General features: G+C 38.3%; 1 protein-coding gene across 1 annotated transcript; it reads right to left on the reverse strand.

Moving 5' to 3' along the window:
- Positions 1–17,810: 17,810 nt before the first annotated feature.
- Positions 17,811–20,519, reverse strand: LOC126564222 (uncharacterized). Its single transcript, XM_050221208.1, has 3 exons — positions 19,821–20,519; positions 18,294–18,694; positions 17,811–17,820 (listed from the first exon to the last, which is right to left on the reverse strand). Exons 1-3 carry the CDS (start codon positions 20,517–20,519, stop codon positions 17,811–17,813), a joined length of 1,110 nt encoding a protein of 369 aa, XP_050077165.1.
- Positions 20,520–20,917: the final 398 nt, after the last annotated feature.

The raw sequence follows: 20,917 nt of genomic DNA on the forward strand, positions 1-20,917 counted from the left end.
AATCAATTACCAATCGTTGTGCTTGTGATATGTGTATGGAAATTCGTTCGGTATTGTGGTGTGTTTTTGGGTGGTTTTGAGTTTGTGTTGTGCCAAATGAGAATCAAGCCGTTTTGTGTCGAAGCTTTTATTACGCAGATTGTCACTTTTTTCATTTGTTCTTTTGAGGATGCAAAATAGAACATTGCAACTGGCTTGGAAGTAATATGTAATATGGAGTAAGCAAATACCGATGCGTAAGTTGCTTGGTACGTTCGAAGTATCATCATTTGCTTGCATTAACTTACCATCATTATATTTTGTTTGTGAAAAGATTGTGGATATTTAATACAAAAATGTTTTGGGAAACTTTTCATCAAAGTTTCATTAATTTGCGTAAAGTAGGAGAAGAGAAACGTCATACCATGAACAAAATGTATCTAATAACCTGGCATGCTAGTAGATAACTTACGTGGTAAAATATTCTTACGTGGTAGATAACTTACGTAGTAATAACTACGTGGTATATTAACTGCTGTTGACAATAACAATCTTTGCTCCAAAAACTTGGAACTAAAAAAGGTGGGTGACTTTTGAAAATTCCATATCAATACAAGCAATGAATCAAAACTTATTGTAGTTTTATGTTGAAAAAAATACCCGTGTATGTAGTTGCCTACTGAAGGGTTAAATTTGAATAATCGAGTTTGACGTGAACGTCTTATTTCATTCGACGTTTACGATTGTCTGCCGCTTGGTTGGTAGCTTTACGTTTGGTTGAATTATCTGCCATGTGCATCCTATTGACAAAATCTGCCAACTCAGGTGTTATTGAGGCTAATTTGTATAGAAAACTCCTTTAGTAGTGGTTGTTAAGGCTATTTTGTCAACAGGGTATTTATCTAAACGCTCATAGAAGAGAGAACAAAAGGCAACCATTTTGCTAGAGCCAGGTTTTGGACGACAGTGTTGCACCGGTATATTATATCGGATAAGCAATTTGAGCAAATTGGTTGTTAAGGCGATTTTGTCAACAGGGTATTTATCTAAACGCTCATAGAAGAGAGAAAAAAAGGCAGCCATTTTGCTAGAGCCAGGTTTTGGACGACAGTGTTGCACCGGTATATTATATCGGATAAGCAATTGGAGCAAATTGGTGCATTGTAGTGAAGTGAATGTTAAAAATCAATTACCAATCGTTGTGCTTGTGATATGTGTATGGAAATTCGTTCGGTATTGTGGTGTGTTTTTGGGTGGTTTTGAGTTTGTGTTGTGCCAAATGAGAATCAAGCCGTTTTGTGTCGAAGCTTTTATTACGCAGATTGTCACTATTTTCATTTGTTCTTTTGAGGATGCAAAATAGAACATTGCAACTGGCTTGGAAGTAATATGTAATATGGAGTAAGCAAATACCGATGCGTAAGTTGCTTGGTACGTTCGAAGTATCATCATTTGCTTGCATTAACTTACCATCATTATATTTTGTTTGTGAAAAGATTGTGCATATTTAATACAAAAATGTTTTGGGAAACTTTTCATCAAAGTTTCATTAATTTGCGTAAAGTAGGAGAAGAGAAACGTCATACCATAAACAAAATGTATCTAATAACCTGGCATGCTAGTAGATAACTTACGTGGTAAAATATTCTTACGTGGTAGATAACTTACGTAGTAATAACTACGTGGTATATTAACTGCTGTTGACAATTACAATCTTTGCTCCAAAAACTTGGAACTAAAAAAGGTGGGTGACTTTTGAAAATTCCATATCAATACAAGCAATGAATCAAAACTTATTGTAGTTTTATGTTGAAAAAAATACCCGTGTATGTAGTTGCCTACTGAAGGGTTAACTTTGAATAATCGAGTTTGACGTGAACGTCTTATTTCATTCGACGTTTACGATTGTCTGCCGCTTGGTTGGTAGCTTTACGTTTGGTTGAATTATCTGCCATGTGCATCCTATTGACAAAATCTGCCAACTCAGGTGTTATTGAGGCTAATTTGTATAGAAAACTCCTTTAGTAGTGGTTGTTAAGGCGATTTTGTCAACAGGGTATTTATCTAAACGCTCATAGAAGAGAGAACAAAAGGCAACCATTTTGCTAGAGCCAGGTTTTGGACGACAGTGTTGCACCGGTATATTATATCGGATAAGCAATTTGAGCAAATTGGTTGTTAAGGCGATTTTGTCAACAGGGTATTTATCTAAACGCTCATAGAAGAGAGAAAAAAAGGCAGCCATTTTGCTAGAGCCAGGTTTTGGACGACAGTGTTGCACCGGTATATTATATCGGATGAGCAATTTGAGCAAATTGGTGCATTGTAGTGAAGTGAATGTTAAAAATCAATTACCAATCGTTGTGCTTGTGATATGTGTATGGAAATTCGTTCGGTATTGTGGTGTGTTTTTGGGTGGTTTTGAGTTTGTGTTGTGCCAAATGAGAATCAAGTCGTTTTGTGTCGAAGCTTTTATTACGCAGATTGTCACTATTTTCATTTGTTCTTTTGAGGATGCAAAATAGAAAATTGCAACTGGCTTGGAAGTAATATGTAATATGGAGTAAGCAAATACCGATGCGTAAGTTGCTTGGTACGTTCGAAGTATCATCATTTGCTTGCATTAACTTACCATCATTATATTTTGTTTGTGAAAAGATTGTGCATATTTAATACAAAAATGTTTTGGGAAACTTTTCATCAAAGTTTCATTAATTTGCGTAAAGTAGGAGAAGAGAAACGTCATACCATAAACAAAATGTATCTAATAACCTGGCATGCTAGTAGATAACTTACGTGGTAAAATATTCTTACGTGGTAGATAACTTACGTAGTAATAACTACGTGGTATATTAACTGCTGTTGACAATTACAATCTTTGCTCCAAAAACTTGGAACTAATAAAGGTGGGTGACTTTTGAAAATTCCATATCAATACAAGCAATGAATCAAAACTTATTGTAGTTTTATGTTGAAAAAAATACCCGTGTATGTAGTTGCCTACTGAAGGGTTAACTTTGAATAATCGAGTTTGACGTGAACGTCTTATTTCATTCGACGTTTACGATTGTCTGCCGCTTGGTTGGTAGCTTTACGTTTGGTTGAATTATCTGCCATGTGCATCCTATTGACAAAATCTGCCAACTCAGGTGTTATTGAGGCTAATTTGTATAGAAAACTCCTTTAGTAGTGGTTGTTAAGGCGATTTTGTCAACAGGGTATTTATCTAAACGCTCATAGAAGAGAGAACAAAAGGCAACCATTTTGCTAGAGCCAGGTTTTGGACGACAGTGTTGCACCGGTATATTGTATCGGATAAGCAATTTGAGCAAATTGGTTGTTAAGGCGATTTTGTCAACAGGGTATTTATCTAAACGCTCATAGAAGAGAGAAAAAAAGGCAGCCATTTTGCTAGAGCCAGGTTTTGGACGACAGTGTTGCACCGGTATATTATATCGGATAAGCAATTTGAGCAAATTGGTGCATTGTAGTGAAGTGAATGTTAAAAATCAATTACCAATCGTTGTGCTTGTGATATGTGTATGGAAATTCGTTCGGTATTGTGGTGTGTTTTTGGGTGGTTTTGAGTTTGTGTTGTGCCAAATGAGAATCAAGCCGTTTTGTGTCGAAGCTTTTATTACGCAGATTGTCACTATTTTCATTTGTTCTTTTGAGGATGCAAAATAGAAAATTGCAACTGGCTTGGAAGTAATATGTAATATGGAGTAAGCAAATACCGATGCGTAAGTTGCTTGGTACGTTCGAAGTATCATCATTTGCTTGCATTAACTTACCATCATTATATTTTGTTTGTGAAAAGATTGTGCATATTTAATACAAAAATGTTTTGGGAAACTTTTCATCAAAGTTTCATTAATTTGCGTAAAGTAGGAGAAGAGAAACGTCATACCATAAACAAAATGTATCTAATAACCTGGCATGCTAGTAGATAACTTACGTGGTAAAATATTCTTACGTGGTAGATAACTTACGTAGTAATAACTACGTGGTATATTAACTGCTGTTGACAATTACAATCTTTGCTCCAAAAACTTGGAACTAAAAAAGGTGGGTGACTTTTGAAAATTCCATATCAATACAAGCAATGAATCAAAACTTATTGTAGTTTTATGTTGAAAAAAATACCCGTGTATGTAGTTGCCTACTGAAGGGTTAACTTTGAATAATCGAGTTTGACGTGAACGTCTTATTTCATTCGACGTTTACGATTGTCTGCCGCTTGGTTGGTAGCTTTACGTTTGGTTGAATTATCTGCCATGTGCATCCTATTGACAAAATCTGCCAACTCAGGTGTTATTGAGGCTAATTTGTATAGAAAACTCCTTTAGTAGTGGTTGTTAAGGCGATTTTGTCAACAGGGTATTTATCTAAACGCTCATAGAAGAGAGAACAAAAGGCAACCATTTTGCTAGAGCCAGGTTTTGGACGACAGTGTTGCACCGGTATATTATATCGGATAAGCAATTTGAGCAAATTGGTTGTTAAGGCGATTTTGTCAACAGGGTATTTATCTAAACGCTCATAGAAGAGAGAAAAAAGGCAGCCATTTTGCTAGAGCCAGGTTTTGGACGACAGTGTTGCACCGGTATATTATATCGGATAAGCAATTTGAGCAAATTGGTGCATTGTAGTGAAGTGAATGTTAAAAATCAATTACCAATCGTTGTGCTTGTGATATGTGTATGGAAATTCGTTCGGTATTGTGGTGTGTTTTTGGGTGGTTTTGAGTTTGTGTTGTGCCAAATGAGAATCAAGCCGTTTTGTGTCGAAGCTTTTATTACGCAGATTGTCACTTTTTTCATTTGTTCTTTTGAGGATGCAAAATAGAACATTGCAACTGGCTTGGAAGTAATATGTAATATGGAGTAAGCAAATACCGATGCGTAAGTTGCTTGGTACGTTCGAAGTATCATCATTTGCTTGCATTAACTTACCATCATTATATTTTGTTTGTGAAAAGATTGTGCATATTTAATACAAAAATGTTTTGGGAAACCTTTCATCAAAGTTTCATTAATTTGCGTAAAGTAGGAGAAGAGAAACGTCATACCATAAACAAAATGTATCTAATAACCTGGCATGCTAGTAGATAACTTACGTGGTAAAATATTCTTACGTGGTAGATAACTTACGTAGTAATAACTACGTGGTATATTAACTGCTGTTGACAATTACAATCTTTGCTCCAAAAACTTGGAACTAAAAAAGGTGGGTGACTTTTGAAAATTCCATATCAATACAAGCAATGAATCAAAACTTATTGTAGTTTTATGTTGAAAAAAATACCCGTGTATGTAGTTGCCTACTGAAGGGTTAACTTTGAATAATCGAGTTTGACGTGAACGTCTTATTTCATTCGATGTTTACGATTGTCTGCCGCTTGGTTGGTAGCTTTACGTTTGGTTGAATTATCTGCCATGTGCATCCTATTGACAAAATCTGCCAACTCAGGTGTTATTGAGGCTAATTTGTATAGAAAACTCCTTTAGTAGTGGTTGTTAAGGCGATTTTGTCAACAGGGTATTTATCTAAACGCTCATAGAAGAGAGAACAAAAGGCAACCATTTTGCTAGAGCCAGGTTTTGGACGACAGTGTTGCACCGGTATATTGTATCGGATAAGCAATTTGAGCAAATTGGTTGTTAAGGCGATTTTGTCAACAGGGTATTTATCTAAACGCTCATAGAAGAGAGAAAAAAAGGCAGCCATTTTGCTAGAGCCAGGTTTTGGACGACAGTGTTGCACCGGTATATTATATCGGATAAGCAATTGGAGCAAATTGGTGCATTGTAGTGAAGTGAATGTTAAAAATCAATTACCAATCGTTGTGCTTGTGATATGTGTATGGAAATTCGTTCGGTATTGTGGTGTGTTTTTGGGTGGTTTTGAGTTTGTGTTGTGCCAAATGAGAATCATGGCCTTTTGTGTCGATGCTTTTATTACGCAGATTGTCACTATTTTCATTTGTTCTTTTGAGGATGCAAAATAGAACATTGCAACTGGCTTGGAAGTAATATGTAATATGGAGTAAGCAAATACCGATGCGTAAGTTGCTTGGTACGTTCGAAGTATCATCATTTGCTTGCATTAACTTACCATCATTATATTTTGCAGGTTATGGTAAGATCGATAAATGGAGTTTGTGCTAGGAAGCTATGGCACAGTATCGCACAGTGAGTATGTAATGTTTAAGAATGTAATCGAGAAGAATACCCATTAGATCGTGTGATTGGTTCCTAATGCTGTTCGTGTTACGCGAGTTAACCTTTTCTTTCTTGTAGGAAAGAAGTTGTTAGACGATCGATTGCCAAATTGCTTTATTTCTGTTACATTGAACCGCAGACATTGAACCGACTTGAATAATTGGGTCAATTCCATGCATTGACCCAAACTGCTGACGACGGTGGTGAGCGGCGATAAGGCAACAAATGCTTATCATCGCCGCATCAGCATTTGTTGAATGGGAATGTATGTATGAATGATTTCAATCCCTGTCAATGCATAATCAGGGGTCTGCCCCTTCGTTGCGTTTTACCTGACAATTTGCCATTTGGCGTACTTTTCTTTTTTCCTATTTCCTTTTCCGTGTTTTGTTCTATAGTCTCAGAGCCACGAGAGCTGAGAAAAAGTTGATAAATTTATCAAGCGACAAAAAGCTACACATTAACAAGTCGGTATTCAGTAAACGTCGAAATTTTATCGACGTACAATTTAAGAGTTAAGAGATCGTAGCGCATAGTTAAGAGCATAAACATTTCACCTCAATAGTAGCTCTGTTGCGTCAATTTCACTTTCATAAAACTGCCTGTGCTACCTCTTTGCGTCTGTGTAATGGCTGTAGATTCAGTAAAAGCCGTCTGGTCTCATATATTGGAGGCTGCTCTAAATTCCTCCGTAAGGTTCTAATTGCTATTCTGGTGAGCTTTTGTTCAAACGTTCAATACGAATGGACCAGTTATTTGTATGTGGTCATCATTTTACAACATAGAATTCTAGTGTAGACTAGACTAGCGCGGCGAACAATTGAGTTAAACAAATAGGGTCAATGAATTAGAGGTCATACTATAAATAAAATTGTTATGCCCTTTAATGATGGCGCTGGATACAAACGAATGCGTTAGAAGTACACGGTGTGCACGATAAATTTGACAGTTCCTATGGAAATTGAAATTTTGTTTTTATTGTAATGAAGCAAATAAGAAAAAAAGGTTTTTCTACGAAGTTAAGCTTACCATGTTGGCTGCACAAATTACTCAAAGTAACCACCGTCAGCATCGCTGACCGCCTGTATCCGCTTCCGGAACCTGGAGCAAGCCTGGACTACCATAGCCCTGGGTATGGTCGCAAAAACGGTTATAATTTTTTTGCATTAAGTCTGCTTTTGTGTTGCAGGACGTTCAGCCCTGCAACACAAGGTACTTTTGGTAGGTACAAGGTACTACACAAGGTAGGTCTGGAAGGTAAATTTCCTTGATGTTCTGGTGTATGTTAATGTGCCTCACGGCCTCTTTCAGTTCCCGATTTGCTCCGACGAAGTAAGATCCCATGTCGGATACAAATTCAATCGGACTACCCCGACGCGCTACTATGTTACGGATGGTCAATATGCAGGAACTTGTAGTCATGTTGTGTGTGTTTTCGATGTGCATGTAAACAACACGCCCCAACGCTTTTCCTGCCCGCGCCCGATTGCTTTGACATATGGTCCAAAGTGATATATAATTATGTGGGCGACGCGGGTTTATTAATTTAAAGCTAAAACATTTATTAATAACCATGCGTACCGCACGCTTGAGTTGCTAAATACAAACTAAAACTTAATTCTAAGCTATTCCTATTTCTTTTCCCTAACCGCTGAGCCGATGCCTGATGCCGCGGAATGCTTCATGGCATGTCGGTGTCGGATGGCGAACGGGGTCCAGAACTACTGAGTTGTCGTCTGTTTCGGTCTGGACGACAACCGTGAAAATAGCATCATCTTGTGGTGTCGTATGACGATCACATGTCATAGGCACATAACTTCTCCGGGGGGTGAGAAAAGCGTGGCGTCTAATCTGCCCACGAGATTAGCTTTGTCGCGATGGTTGCGAAGCTCGTTCTGTATGCGGGATTTCCTTTTACCGATTTGGTTTACAATTGCTATTACCAGGTGGCTTAGATAACAATAGGCAATTATGATCAATATTAAAGATACTGCAAAGCTAAGTTCGATTCTACTTAACAGACTCCAATTCCATGTTATATTTTTGTATTGTTGCAGGTAGATGTGTTCGATATGATTGCGATTCGTTAACGTTCTATTATCCAAGGACGCCAAAGGAGTTTCTACGATTTTTTTCATGAATTGCGATGTTGAATATTGTTCCTAACACTGTAGGGCTCTTTATGTGGATTTCCTTTGATGTGAATGTTTGGTTTTCGAACTGTATCGTACAATTAGAAAATGTAAGTAGGAAATTTCCTCTCAGTATTCTGTAATTTTGGCCGCAATCGTAATTTATTGGCGCTCCATCTCCATTCTCGATAAGTAACAGGTTTTTCCGCTGTAAGTTTGGCTGTGATTGCGTGATTTTGTACTATAATACAATTACTTTCTTTTCCCATCACTAGAGGAAATATACGATTGTCAATAAATTCCATTGTATAGGAATACTTTTGGAAGTATTTTTCCGGTTTCGTTGTTGTATAAAGTGTCTTTTTGTGTTGTAGCAGATATCTTGGATGATGTTTGATAACGGAATTATTATGGTTTATTATGGAACTTTAAATATGTATAGCAATTTTTCTTTGCTGACTGCTATTCTGGGTGTCACGTAGGTTAAAGCTGCTTCGGGAATATCTGTTTCTATTCCCTGGTCTTCAAAAAGACGTTTGATAATGGCGTGTTCATGTGGCATTTTGGATAACGATATCGTTTCTTTAATATCTTCTTGTATCTTATTGACGGGGTCTATATTGATCATTGTCATCACTTCTTGCCGAGCTTGAAATAAGCTCGGCAAGAAGTACATCGTTTTTACTTTCGATTATCTGCTTCACTTCATTGGCGAGGGTTTTGATTCTATTTCCAAGATGTTCGTTGATTTAATATTGTTGGTTGTTGATTTCTATAAGATCATTCATCGTACAGTTAATGATTTGCAGAGCATGGGCATCCGGGCTTCCTCCGATCCATTTCCAAACTGATCCTATAGCTTCTATGCTTCTTGTTTGATGTTTCCTTGGTTTTATCTGATAGAAGTTTGAATATACGTTGTTAAACTTATGTTTTTCGATTACCGAAAGGGGACTGTTGATCGATAGTTAGTTTGATAGTTTGATTTAAAATAGTGATCGTATTTTCGATATCTGTTAAGTTGATTTCATGAATTATATTTATGTTACCGATTTGTAGTTTACATGGGTGTTTTTCTAGTATGAGGATTGGCCGATCAATTAGATTACTGATTAGTAATTCCTGTGCTTACGAGTAGATGATTTTATGTATTTTTAAGACAGCAATTATAATCATTATTTTGAATAGATCCATCTTAGTTGCTGAGAAAATATTGTATTTTATATTATTCTTGTTTCCTGTAAAGCTAAAAAAAAATAAAAGAGTGATAGAATAACTATCTTTATTTTATTTTCCTTGATCGTTTAAATGATTTTGTTTGTCCGTTATTTCTTTTCTTCAACTTAAAGAATTCGTTTATTCGTGTTGTCTGCTGGAAATACTTTGGAGATTGCTAAAAAAAGAAAAGGAATTGTTGGTATCGGCGTCTCAATTGCTTTGGTCCAAATCGTCTTGTTCTGGAAAGATAAAATAATATCAGTGTTTTGTTTGAATATCATTTAACCCGTTTTAATTTATTTTTGTTGCGTTTGACGTTTCTTGGTGCAATTTTTATTGTTTTTTCCTATTTTCTACGCATTTTGCTTTTGAAAAATGTGGATCGAGTTTTTTTCTGGTGTTTTTCTATATGAAAATGTCTTGTCTTTCACTAATAACTGGAAGAATTTCTTTTTTGTTATTAGTCCTCTTTATTCTATTTGCAGCCTGGAAAGATTTTTTGTTACGTGTTGAAAAGTTTTCTCTGCATTTGCTGTCCTTTCTGTAGGATTCGTAAAGCCTGGATTAAAAATTATCACATTTGGAGTGTAGGTAGTGACTGAATGTACTGTATCATTATATAAAGAAGTCACAATCTGCACAATCTCTGGCGATGAGATTTTGTTAAATTTGTGTTTGTTAGTGTTCTAAAGCTCTATGATGGTGCTATGATTTTTTTCGATATGTCCATTCAACTCTGATGAGGAGGCGAATTCGATTACGGTTCCAAAGTTAGCTAGAAATTCTTGCAACTGGATACTAGTGAAAGCAGCTACGTGATCGCAAATAAATTTTTTTGGTGGTCTGAATGTTCTATTATACTGTGAAAGAGCATTACGAATATCTGTCATGTTTTAGGATTTAATTTCTATAAGTTGAAGGTGTTTCGAAAATGCACATATCAAAGAGAGGTTGTCGATCAGTGTCTCAGTGGATATTTAATTTTTGTTTAGTTTTATTTCACTTTTAGATACAGCGATTGGTTTCCTCTTCTCGACCCACGCGGTGCTTTCTTTCTACTCTTATTTTCCTTCCTTCTTTTTCGTCGCTGTCATCCCGTGCTGACAAATGTCATTTGCTGCTCTGCCAGGAATCACCAACGCGCATCGGATGACATGCAGGAACATCCTGGTCCCTTCAGAACTACTGTTCTGATCTTGTTGCTGGTACTGGTAGAATGCTGATTTTTGTCACAGGACGCATGTATTGGTCATTCTTTGTAGTATCACTACCCCCACGACGCCATCACCACCAGGATGAGTTTTTACGATGCGAACCATGGGCCATTCCATAGACTTAGTACCTTCATCACGTAGAATCACCAGTTGACCTTCTCTGATGGTTGTGGGCTGTTTGAACCACTTGGATCTCGGTTGTAAGGTAGAAAAGTATTCTGTGGTACACCTTTTCCATAGTTGTTGATAGAGTTGCTGAACCAAGTGCCATCGTTTGAGTCGGTTGATAGGGATGTTATCATAATCTGCCCATCTGTGAGGAAGTGCCCTGGCGTCAATGGTTCGTAATCGCTGGGATCGTCGCTCAATGCAATTAGCGGTCGAGAATTCAGACACGCTTCGATAATCCCCATAATCCACCAAAGTGTGAAGCCTTTGGAGGATTGAAGTGCCACGGGATTCCTTGGGAAGCACATTCCTGCTGTAGATCCGCTTGCAGAGTATCGCTGGACACCAATGCTCTTTACTCATTCGACACAGTCCACAGGCCACAGTTTTCGTAGAGATGTGAATCGACGAAATGCTTGAAGGAATTTTGCAGAACTAAGATCGGCAACAATGATAGAAAAAGGGTGACTTTCCGATGGTAGATGGTAGATCTGACATCAGTTGTTCCACGAGTTTAGGACGAGCTCGTGTGCATGTGATGCAGCTGTGTATCACTCGTTTGGATCTAACCCCTATGATCCAATACCGCTGGCGAAGTAGATTCAGTAGGTGTGGCAACTGCGGTGCTGCATGCAGGTGTCTCTCGTGGTATTCGCGGACGATGAGTAGAGAAATAGGATGATTCGATGATAACAAGATTTGATGCTTGCTATCGTAAGGTTTTTGAGTATTTTATAGTCTCCCTCCAACACGGAAAAGGTTTTCGGTACACACGAAAGGATGAAACCATTTCAATCGAGGGTTTGAAGAAACATGACCATCTTTTTCGAGTTGGAATAATTCCTTTGCAAAAGAATTTCGCTGACTGGCGTATAGTACTCGATGTTCTGCTTTTTTTAGTTCTTGAGATTGGACGATTGTGTTGAATCGCTTGGTATCTGTTGAGATTCTTAGTTTCAAATTCATTCGTAGACAGTATGCAATCACTCGTAGAAGACGTGAATTTTGAACATAGTTGATCTATGAATGGTGCTTATTCCGATGACGCGCACAGGATTGTAGTGTTGTTAAATGAGGAACGAGTTTTTGTCATCGCTTCGTTGAGGCTATCAGTAGAGGAGGTTGAAGTTGGCTAGTCGTTCTGAGATGATTTCAACCAGGACGGTCCGTTCCACCACAAATCGGTTTCGAGAAGTTGGGATGGTGATAATCCTCGTGAGATACAATCTGCAGGATTTTCTATTCCAGCTACATGATTCCACAAAGTGTGCCTCGTGGCATGCTAAATTTTCGAAACCCTGTTGCCGACGAAAACGTTCCGTTTTTGTGGTGAGGCTTTCAACCAATGTAGCACGACAGTACTATCAAGCCAGAAATGGCACTCTACAGGCAAATGGATGGATGACCGGAGTATGACGTATAGATCCGCAGCTAACACAGCACCGCATAACTCAAGTATCGGTATACTGAGTGTCTTGAGAGGTGCAACTCGAGATTTTGAATCTAGAAACACTCTCATGATTTTTCCGTGTGAATCTGTTGATCGTTTATAAGCACACGTTCCATAGGCAACCTGTGATGCGTCGGCAAAGATATATAACTGAATTGATGTTGGGTTTGCTGTAATTACGCATCGCGAAATCTGCAGCTCGTTTAGGCGTTGGTAATGCAGTTTTTGTAAGCGATTGTAGCGATTTCCATGATAGCTGAATGTCTGTTGGGAGTTCCTGGTGCCAGCCAAAGACCGTACAATCAGCATTTCGAAGTGTCCACAACTTTTGCATAAAAACTTTGGCTATTGTTACAACTGGTCCTATTAGACCTAGTGGATCGTAAATGCGGGCGATTAACGAGAGCAAAGTTCTTCTGGTGAGCTTTTCATTTGCTGTTGCTGGTTTGAGGTCAATGCTATATCGCAACGTATCCGATGCAGGTTGCCAATGTAGACCTAGAGTTTTGATGACATGGTCGCCACTGAAATGTATCGAAGTGATTATAGCTGTAGAACAGTTTCGTTGTTTGAAATTTCCGCAAATGTAGACCTCCCTTTCCCAATAATGCAATTAATTGACGAACTAATTCCGATACTTCAGAAGCACTTGTTCCGCCAAAGAAAAGATCGTTCAGGTAGAAATCTCTTTTAAGAGCGCTTGCTGCTAATGGATAGTATGTTCCTTCATCGTTGGCTGTTTGAATCAACGTTCTTGTGGCAAGAAAAGGTGCGCTGGCTGTACCATACGTGACCATTAGTAAATTGTACGTTTTTAAAGGTTGCTCTGGACCGGGTTTCCACACGACGAGTTGCAAAGGGGTATCTCTTGAATCCATGAGCAAGATGCTTGTCGATACATCATTTTGATATCGGCCTCTACCATTACTTCATGCATTCGTGCTCTTATTATGATCGATCTGATGTCTTCTTAAACTGTGGGACCCAACAAAAGCGCGTCATTCAACGATACTCCGCTGGATGTTTTACAAGGCTTAGTCGTGGGCGAATCTGTTCGCATAACCGCGTGATGTGGCAAATAATATTGTTGAACAGAAGGGTTGTTGTATTCTATTTCGTGAATGCGTTGCATGTATCCTAGTTGAATGCACTCCTGTATAAAGGATGCGTACTCTGCTGTTGAAGCTCAGGTTCATGTTTAAAGCGGGCAAGTAAATATGACAGTCGACGAATCGCCATATTTCGGTTGTTGACAACTTTGCTGAGTTTCTCATTGTTAACTGGAAGCCGCACTATGTATCTGCCTGTCGAGCTTCATGAAACAAAGCGGCGATATTGTTCTTCACATTCCCTTTCTTCGATGGGTAAAACGTGTGTTGCAGGACCCTCCTCCAACTTCCAAAATGTTTCCATAAGACTTTGAATATGGGGTACTGTTACTTTGCAGTGCTTAACGATGATGGAATGTGGGTGCGGTGGTGATGCGGTTGGTGCTGGTCCAGAAATAACACATCCTAGCTGAGAGTTTGTCAGTATTGGAAGATCGCTGCCGAGTCGTATGGTTTGCTGAAATTGAAAAACTTCAAAGAATATTTCGGCACCGATGAGTACATCAACTTGGTCAGAACGGTCGAACGCAGGATCAGCAAGCTGGATGTTGCCTGGAATATTCAATAATGTTGAATTCACTGTGGTCGTTGGAATCTTGCCGGTGATATTTGATTAAATTACCATCTCTACGGGAGCTGAGAAGCTGTTGATTCGGGAACGTAATGTTGCTCGGAGTTTTTGCTTCGCACAAATAGTTGTAATGCCAACGCCAATGATGGGCAACGAAATTGGCTCCCAACGACAAAACATGCGCTGGGCTAGTCTCCATGCCTTTCTCATCAATCAGAATGATTGAAGCAGTTGCCAACAACACTGTTCGTTGCTTTTGTCCTAAAGATGTGCAAGAAATTGATTGAATAGGTGTTGTGTGTTCTCCGTTAGCTGAAAGATCGAGTTCGTTGGGTTGGGATGGTTGTGGTATCTTTGTAAACTGTCTTTTCGTTCGATTAGCTTGTGAGTTAAGGCACATTACGGTGTGATGACGTTTACCATAGCTTCGACAGTTACTCGATGATTTGCAGCTTTGGGATTGATGCCCTATGCGTAGACAATTACGGCAAAGCGACTTTTGGCGAACTAGATTTTCCCTTTCGGCCAAGGAAAGCGTGTTAAACTCGCCACATGCGTATATCGGATGGTTTTGAGAACAAAATGTGCATCTCGATTCGTAGGTTGCTTCCATGATGGTGACAGCCGGATGGCAAGAGCGTATCAAGCACCATGACTCTTCGATGTATGAATGTAATAAGATCTGCATATTTCACCTTGGGGATCGATGAGGCAGTTTCTTTCCAGCCACGTAGTGTAGTAGCATCGAATGGATGCGATAGTAAACGAATCAGCAGCGTATCCCAATGCGCAGTGGGTTCTCCTAATTGTAAAGAATCATCGAAGCTATGTACAAGTTTGCGTAGGTCAGCCGCAGATTTAAGTTTCAGAACAAAAGGCTTGAACAGTGCGTCAACGTATCTTTGTTTCAATTGATCGGGGTTGTTATAGTGGTCGAGTATTTTTCGTATTTGAATTTCGTATTTCCTATCTCAAATGTCTCGCCTTCGAAGTTTATTTTAGCATTAGCTTTATCCGTAAACCGATGTGTGCATAAAAAAAATTATGAAACTGTAACTCAAAATTATAGACTCAGGGTATTTTAGAATCATAGGAGATAGCAGATTATTACGCAAAGTATCGAAAGCGTTTAGGCATTTATATGACCAGCTTAATGTTTTTCCTTTTTTTTATTAAAGAATAATTCGTTTAACAGTTTCGTAATTTGCACAAAGCTACGAAAAAATTTGCGATAGTAATTATAAAACGCAACCAATCTTCTTACTTCGTCTGCGTTATACGGTTCAGTGTAGTTTTTTATTGCTTCGAACTTAGATTCGTCCGGGTATATTTCCTTGTCTGTGATTTTGTGACCCAAGTAAGTGACTTCAGTTTGAAAAAAATTACATTTTTGTGGAATCAATTTCAGGTTATCGATAACTCTCTTTAAATTATCCCGTTATGATGATATCATCGATATAAACCAAAGCACTCTCTATGGGTCAGCCCAGCCATCGCTATTGTGATCATACGTTGGAAACTATTAGGACTCACATTTAGTCCAAAAGGTAATCTTTTAAATTAGTAGTGGCCTGTAGTAGTGGAAAAAGCAGTATATTTCCTCGATTCTTCATCTAGCATGATTTGATGGAAGCCTGACATGAGGTCAAGTTTTTCTAATATTCCATCGATCCTGGGAAATGGAAATATGTCTGCCATTATTTTTTATTTAACTGGCGGTAGTCTACGACGAGTCTCCATTTTTTCTCTGTTTCTGATTTTTTTGGTACTAATAATATCGGAGAATTATAGGATGAGACTAGTGTTGTGAATAACTACTTCAATCTAATGAGCTGAGGAGGAGCAAATGCTCACTCAAGTGAAGCGAGAAATCAGGTACCTCTTTCCTCACGAGCTGAGATGGTGTCAAACACATATCCGAAAAGCAAAAAAGAGATACCTCAATGAGCTACCTCTTTCCTCACGAGCTGAGATGGTGTCAAACGCATATCCGAATAGCAAAAAAGAGATACCTCAATGAGCTACCTCTTTCCTCACGAGCTGAGATGGTATCCCACGTACATTCAAACAGTAAAAAAGAGGTACCTCAGTTTACGATGAATGAGCAGAGTGCTCACTCTTTTTAATGAGGCGAGTGAGTGAGGCTCAGTACTGCTCATTTCACAACACTAGATGAGACTGAATGTTCGATAATATCATCTTTAAACATTTTATTAACCTGTGGTTTAATTTCGTCTGCTTGTGCATGGATTTGTTTATTATTTGGGAAATAAAATGGTATGTTATCTTTTAGTTGTATCGACTGTTAATAAAAGTTATTAGTAGAGAGTTTATCTCATTTATACCAAAAACAAAGAGGAACTCTACTAGTATTTGCTTTGTATCTTTCGGGTAGAGCTTTTTCAGTAGATTAGCTGAACCAACAAACGTGTCGAGACCATCTGCACTGCCGTCGTATAGTCAGACCAATGTCGCTGCAGCTTTTATATCAAACTCCTTCATTTTATACGATTTCCAACGGTTGAGTACAATACTAAATTTAGCTAAAGTTTTAAATTTAAAGTTAACTTTATTTTGTAATTGGAATTTAACGTATGAAACGATATTATTGTAGCTGCTGTTTGAGGACTTATTAATGTTTTCTATTTCGCTGCATCTGTATCCTTTAATTTTGATGATAGGGTTTTAATTTTTACATACAAGTCTTATGCAGAGTTACCTTATAGTTCAATCAAACACTTGCGAAATTTTTTATCACCCGGCTTTAGTTTTTCTTCGATCTCTTGCAATCTTTTTAAATATTGTTTGATTTTTGGCAACATTTAAACGAGCATGTCAATTGCATTGGAACTTAAGAAGTATTCTAGGAAAGAATGTTATAAGAGTGACTCTATAAATCGTACATTATGTTATCACTTCATTATTTACTATTTATTATTACTTTTATTATTAATATTTTTTTATTCTACCTAATCAATGGAAGAAACAAAAATTAATTGAGCAATTAGAAATAAAAAAAAAACCTTAGCTTAGCTAATTAGTGTACATAAACTTGAAATATTCTTGTCAACACAATGATATTCTTTTTACGCATCATTGTCTACCTTGGTGCGGGGGAGGGGGTCATTCTCGTATGTTATTGCTTTATTTGTCGTCTTCTGCTTCACCATCTGCTTCTCGTCTCATACGCTGTCCACTGCTCTGGTCATTCGCTCTCGTGGTACACTTCTCGTACTGTCCAATGCTCTCGCCTTTTACTTCTCGTACCGTTCACTGCTTTCGTCGCACACTTCTCGTACTATCCAATGCTCACATCGTATAGTTCTCGTAACGTTCACTGCTTTAAAGATTCTCGCTCCTCGATTCGTACCGCGTACTGTCGAACACTACATTGCCGTGGTGTGCACTACGTCCTGACCGTGTAGAGATCGAGTCCTGCTTCGATGTGATCCTCGGTCATTGCTCCAACCGTCGGTCACTGCACTTTCATACGCACTTCCTAGATTCACAGTCAAGAAATTACACACGCTACCGTTAGTTTTTTTTTCGTATGTTTGTGGATTTCATTTGATGGTATTCTGTGTACATCAATTCACGTATTTGGTATTTGTAGGAAAGGAAGTTATTTGTTCACCAAATCCTATCCCAGGTTTGCGTTATCGTTGGATTTCACGATCACGGTCGCCATGTGGTGCTTACTTAGGGTTATCTAGTTTAAACGCTGAAAATGGAAGACAACATTCTTCTAGCGGTAGCTGCACAGGTTATGTACAAAGGGAGAATGAAAAAACGTAACAGGTTGGCTGATAAGTCCCCGGTCTGACACATAGAATGCGCCGCTAGTATTAAATGCATATTATTTTTACATAGCACCAACCTTCAAATGATTCGTGTCAAAATTTGACGTCTGTATGTTGTTATGGAGTTAGGTGTTGATGTTGATGTTGAGATGTTGATAAAACAGCACTATGACTGTCCGGTTTATTCTCCTTCTTACTAATACATACATGTACTTACATCTAACGCTTCCACTATACGCTTACATACTACCTATACTTACGACACTACATTCTCCCCCTTAAACAAAGTTTACTTCTATCTCGGATACTTTAATCTAGGTTGTCCTTCCAACCTTTTCAACCGTCTTAAAGGTGGAGGACTAGACTCACTCTTTTTCCTTTTAAATGACTTATTTTCATTTCTTGGTATTACGACAACATTTTTATACATTCCTTTATCCTTTTTCCTTATTTGATTTGCATTTACCAATCGTACTACTCCATTTAGACTTATTAAATATCTTAGACTACTTATCTTCTTTTTTATTATCGCTGGAATCCATCTCACGTATTCCTTAAAGTGGTTTTTGTAATAAACTTCTTCTTCTTCTTCTTTATAATGATCTTGATATTTCACCATTGGAACTAGTCTTCTTGACTCTTCTTTACTCGATGTTTGTCTTTCATGTCCTTTCCTAGGGTTTAATTTCGCTACTAATGTATGTGGTACGTAACAAAATACTCTTTCTGATGGCGTTACTTTGGTAACCGTACATGGACTATTTCTATAGCTGATTAGAAAATGATTAAGCTTCCTTTGTAGACTTAATGGTTTCAATCTCATGTCTAACTGTTGTGTCTTTGGGTTTCGGGTGTCCGAGTTGTTTATATTATCATTGCACTTTAAGACACAAACGATTAATACAATAATTTATTAAACCTATTAAAGTAACACACGCACCGCACGCAACACACCGAACGCTTGGCTATCTCCTAACTGAGTGTCTCCCGAATTCCTCTCTCGCTGGTTGCTTATAGAATGCGCGCTGACCCGATCCTGCGGTCAGCGCCCTAAGACACTCACTCACGCACCTGACAATTGCTTGCCCAAAGCTAAACACTATCTGGTCATCAGGTTGCACCATAACACTAACAAATACTTCTTCAGCTTGTCTTTTACTGTCCTAACCGCTCTCTCGGCCAACCCGTTCGACTGTGGGTGGTACGGAGGGGACTTACTGATTTTTATGCCTTTTGCTCTTAAAAACAATAAAAAAATTTCTGAACCAAAAGAAGGACCATTATCTTAATAGCTTTCACGCTGATGTACGTGTTGGTACTAATATGTCATTATCCACTAATTTATCTAGGTTTGCTTCTACTTTTTCTATTAGAGCATACGGGACTGAATACGCTTTGTGAAAAACGGGTGTATAGTTTGGTTTTAACACTAAATTAGCTTCGAATCCTTCTATCGCTTCTTTATGATTACTATTTGTTAGATTCGGAAACATCTTTTTCATCTCATCAATCCATTTATCTGCATCAATTTGATTTAAATTGAAACTTATTCTCCAATTTGGAAATAATATATCTAATGCATCACGTCCTAGTAGAGGATTCCCTTTGTTTTCGGTTGGAATTACTGTGATTTCTAAACTGACCGTTTTACTTTTTGTGCTTACATTTACACGTATTTTTCCTAACGGTGTTAAACTTTGACCTGATGGAGTAATAAAACGCAAATGTGTTTGTTCTAACTCGATATTTGCAAATTCTTTCCGGTACACATTCTCCGGTATGACTGTATTACACGCACCGCAGTCTATCTCAAACGCAATGTCTATACCATTGATTTTCAATACGCACACTTCTGGACCACTAATCGCTCTATCTTCGGATATGCGTGTTAGTAACACATCCTTTTGTTCCGACCTCAAACTCTGCACATACGTACTTCGGCAACACGACGACACATGACCATATTTTTTGCAGTTGAAACACTGCCACATACGCGCAGGACATGTCTGTGGATCATGTGATCTTCCACATCTGTAACACTTCATTTCTTGCTTGTGCGCTCTGCTCTGTTGGTGTAAAGGTGTACTGCTTCCACGGTAGTAGTGCACTTTTGGACCGACGCTTCGTTTTGGCGCGCACTTAATCGCCGCCATTTCCCTCTGTTTCTCTTTCGATGTAAATGTTTCATTTTGTTCATCAACAGCTTCCCACGTTCTGGCTATATTTTCTGCACTCACGAATGTTAAGTCTGATTCTCGTAGAAGACGTTTTCTCAATCCTTCGTCTCGAACACCAGCTACTAGTTGATCTCGCAAGCTTTCCGCTAAACAACACGTGAACTTACACGATTGTTCAAGCGCTTTTAATTCTACTATGTACTCCGCAACCGACTGATCCTTTTGTAGACAGTTTCTGAAGTTGAAACGTTCCGCCACTATGTTGACTTTCTGTTCCAGCTGGTCTTGTAGCTTAACGCACAGCTTCTCGTAGTTTACCGTCTTTGGCTGTTCAGGTAACACTAGCTTTGATATAAGACTGTACAGCGACGCTCCACCCAAGGTTAACCACATTATTGTTTTCTTCGATGATTCGACTTCGTTCACTTGGAAAAAAATATCCATTCTTTCCAAGTACTCCTTGATGCTTTCACCCATGACAAATGGTTCGATTTCACCGATTAACGACATGACTATTAATTTGACTTTAACGTTTGCTTTATCCTCGTCGCCAACTGTTATGGAGTTAGGTGTTGATCCTTCAAGTGCTGTTTTATGACTGTCCGGTTTATTCTCCTTCTTACTAATACATACATGTACTTACATCTAACGCTTCCACTATACGCTTACATACTACCTATACTTACGACACTACATATGTCAATTAGTTTGTGAGACAGAACGTCTTTTGTCAAGCAACTTTTGGTTGCTTGACGAACGAAAAAAGAACGAAGAAGAAAAAAGTGTTGTTGCACCAAGACAACGCACCGTGCCACAAGTCATTGAGAACGATGGCAAAAATTCATTAATTGGGCTTCGAAATGCTTCTCCACCCA

The sequence above is a fragment of the Anopheles maculipalpis genome, chromosome X, assembly GCF_943734695.1.
Source record: "Anopheles maculipalpis chromosome X, idAnoMacuDA_375_x, whole genome shotgun sequence".
NCBI lineage: Eukaryota > Metazoa > Arthropoda > Insecta > Diptera > Culicidae > Anopheles > Anopheles maculipalpis.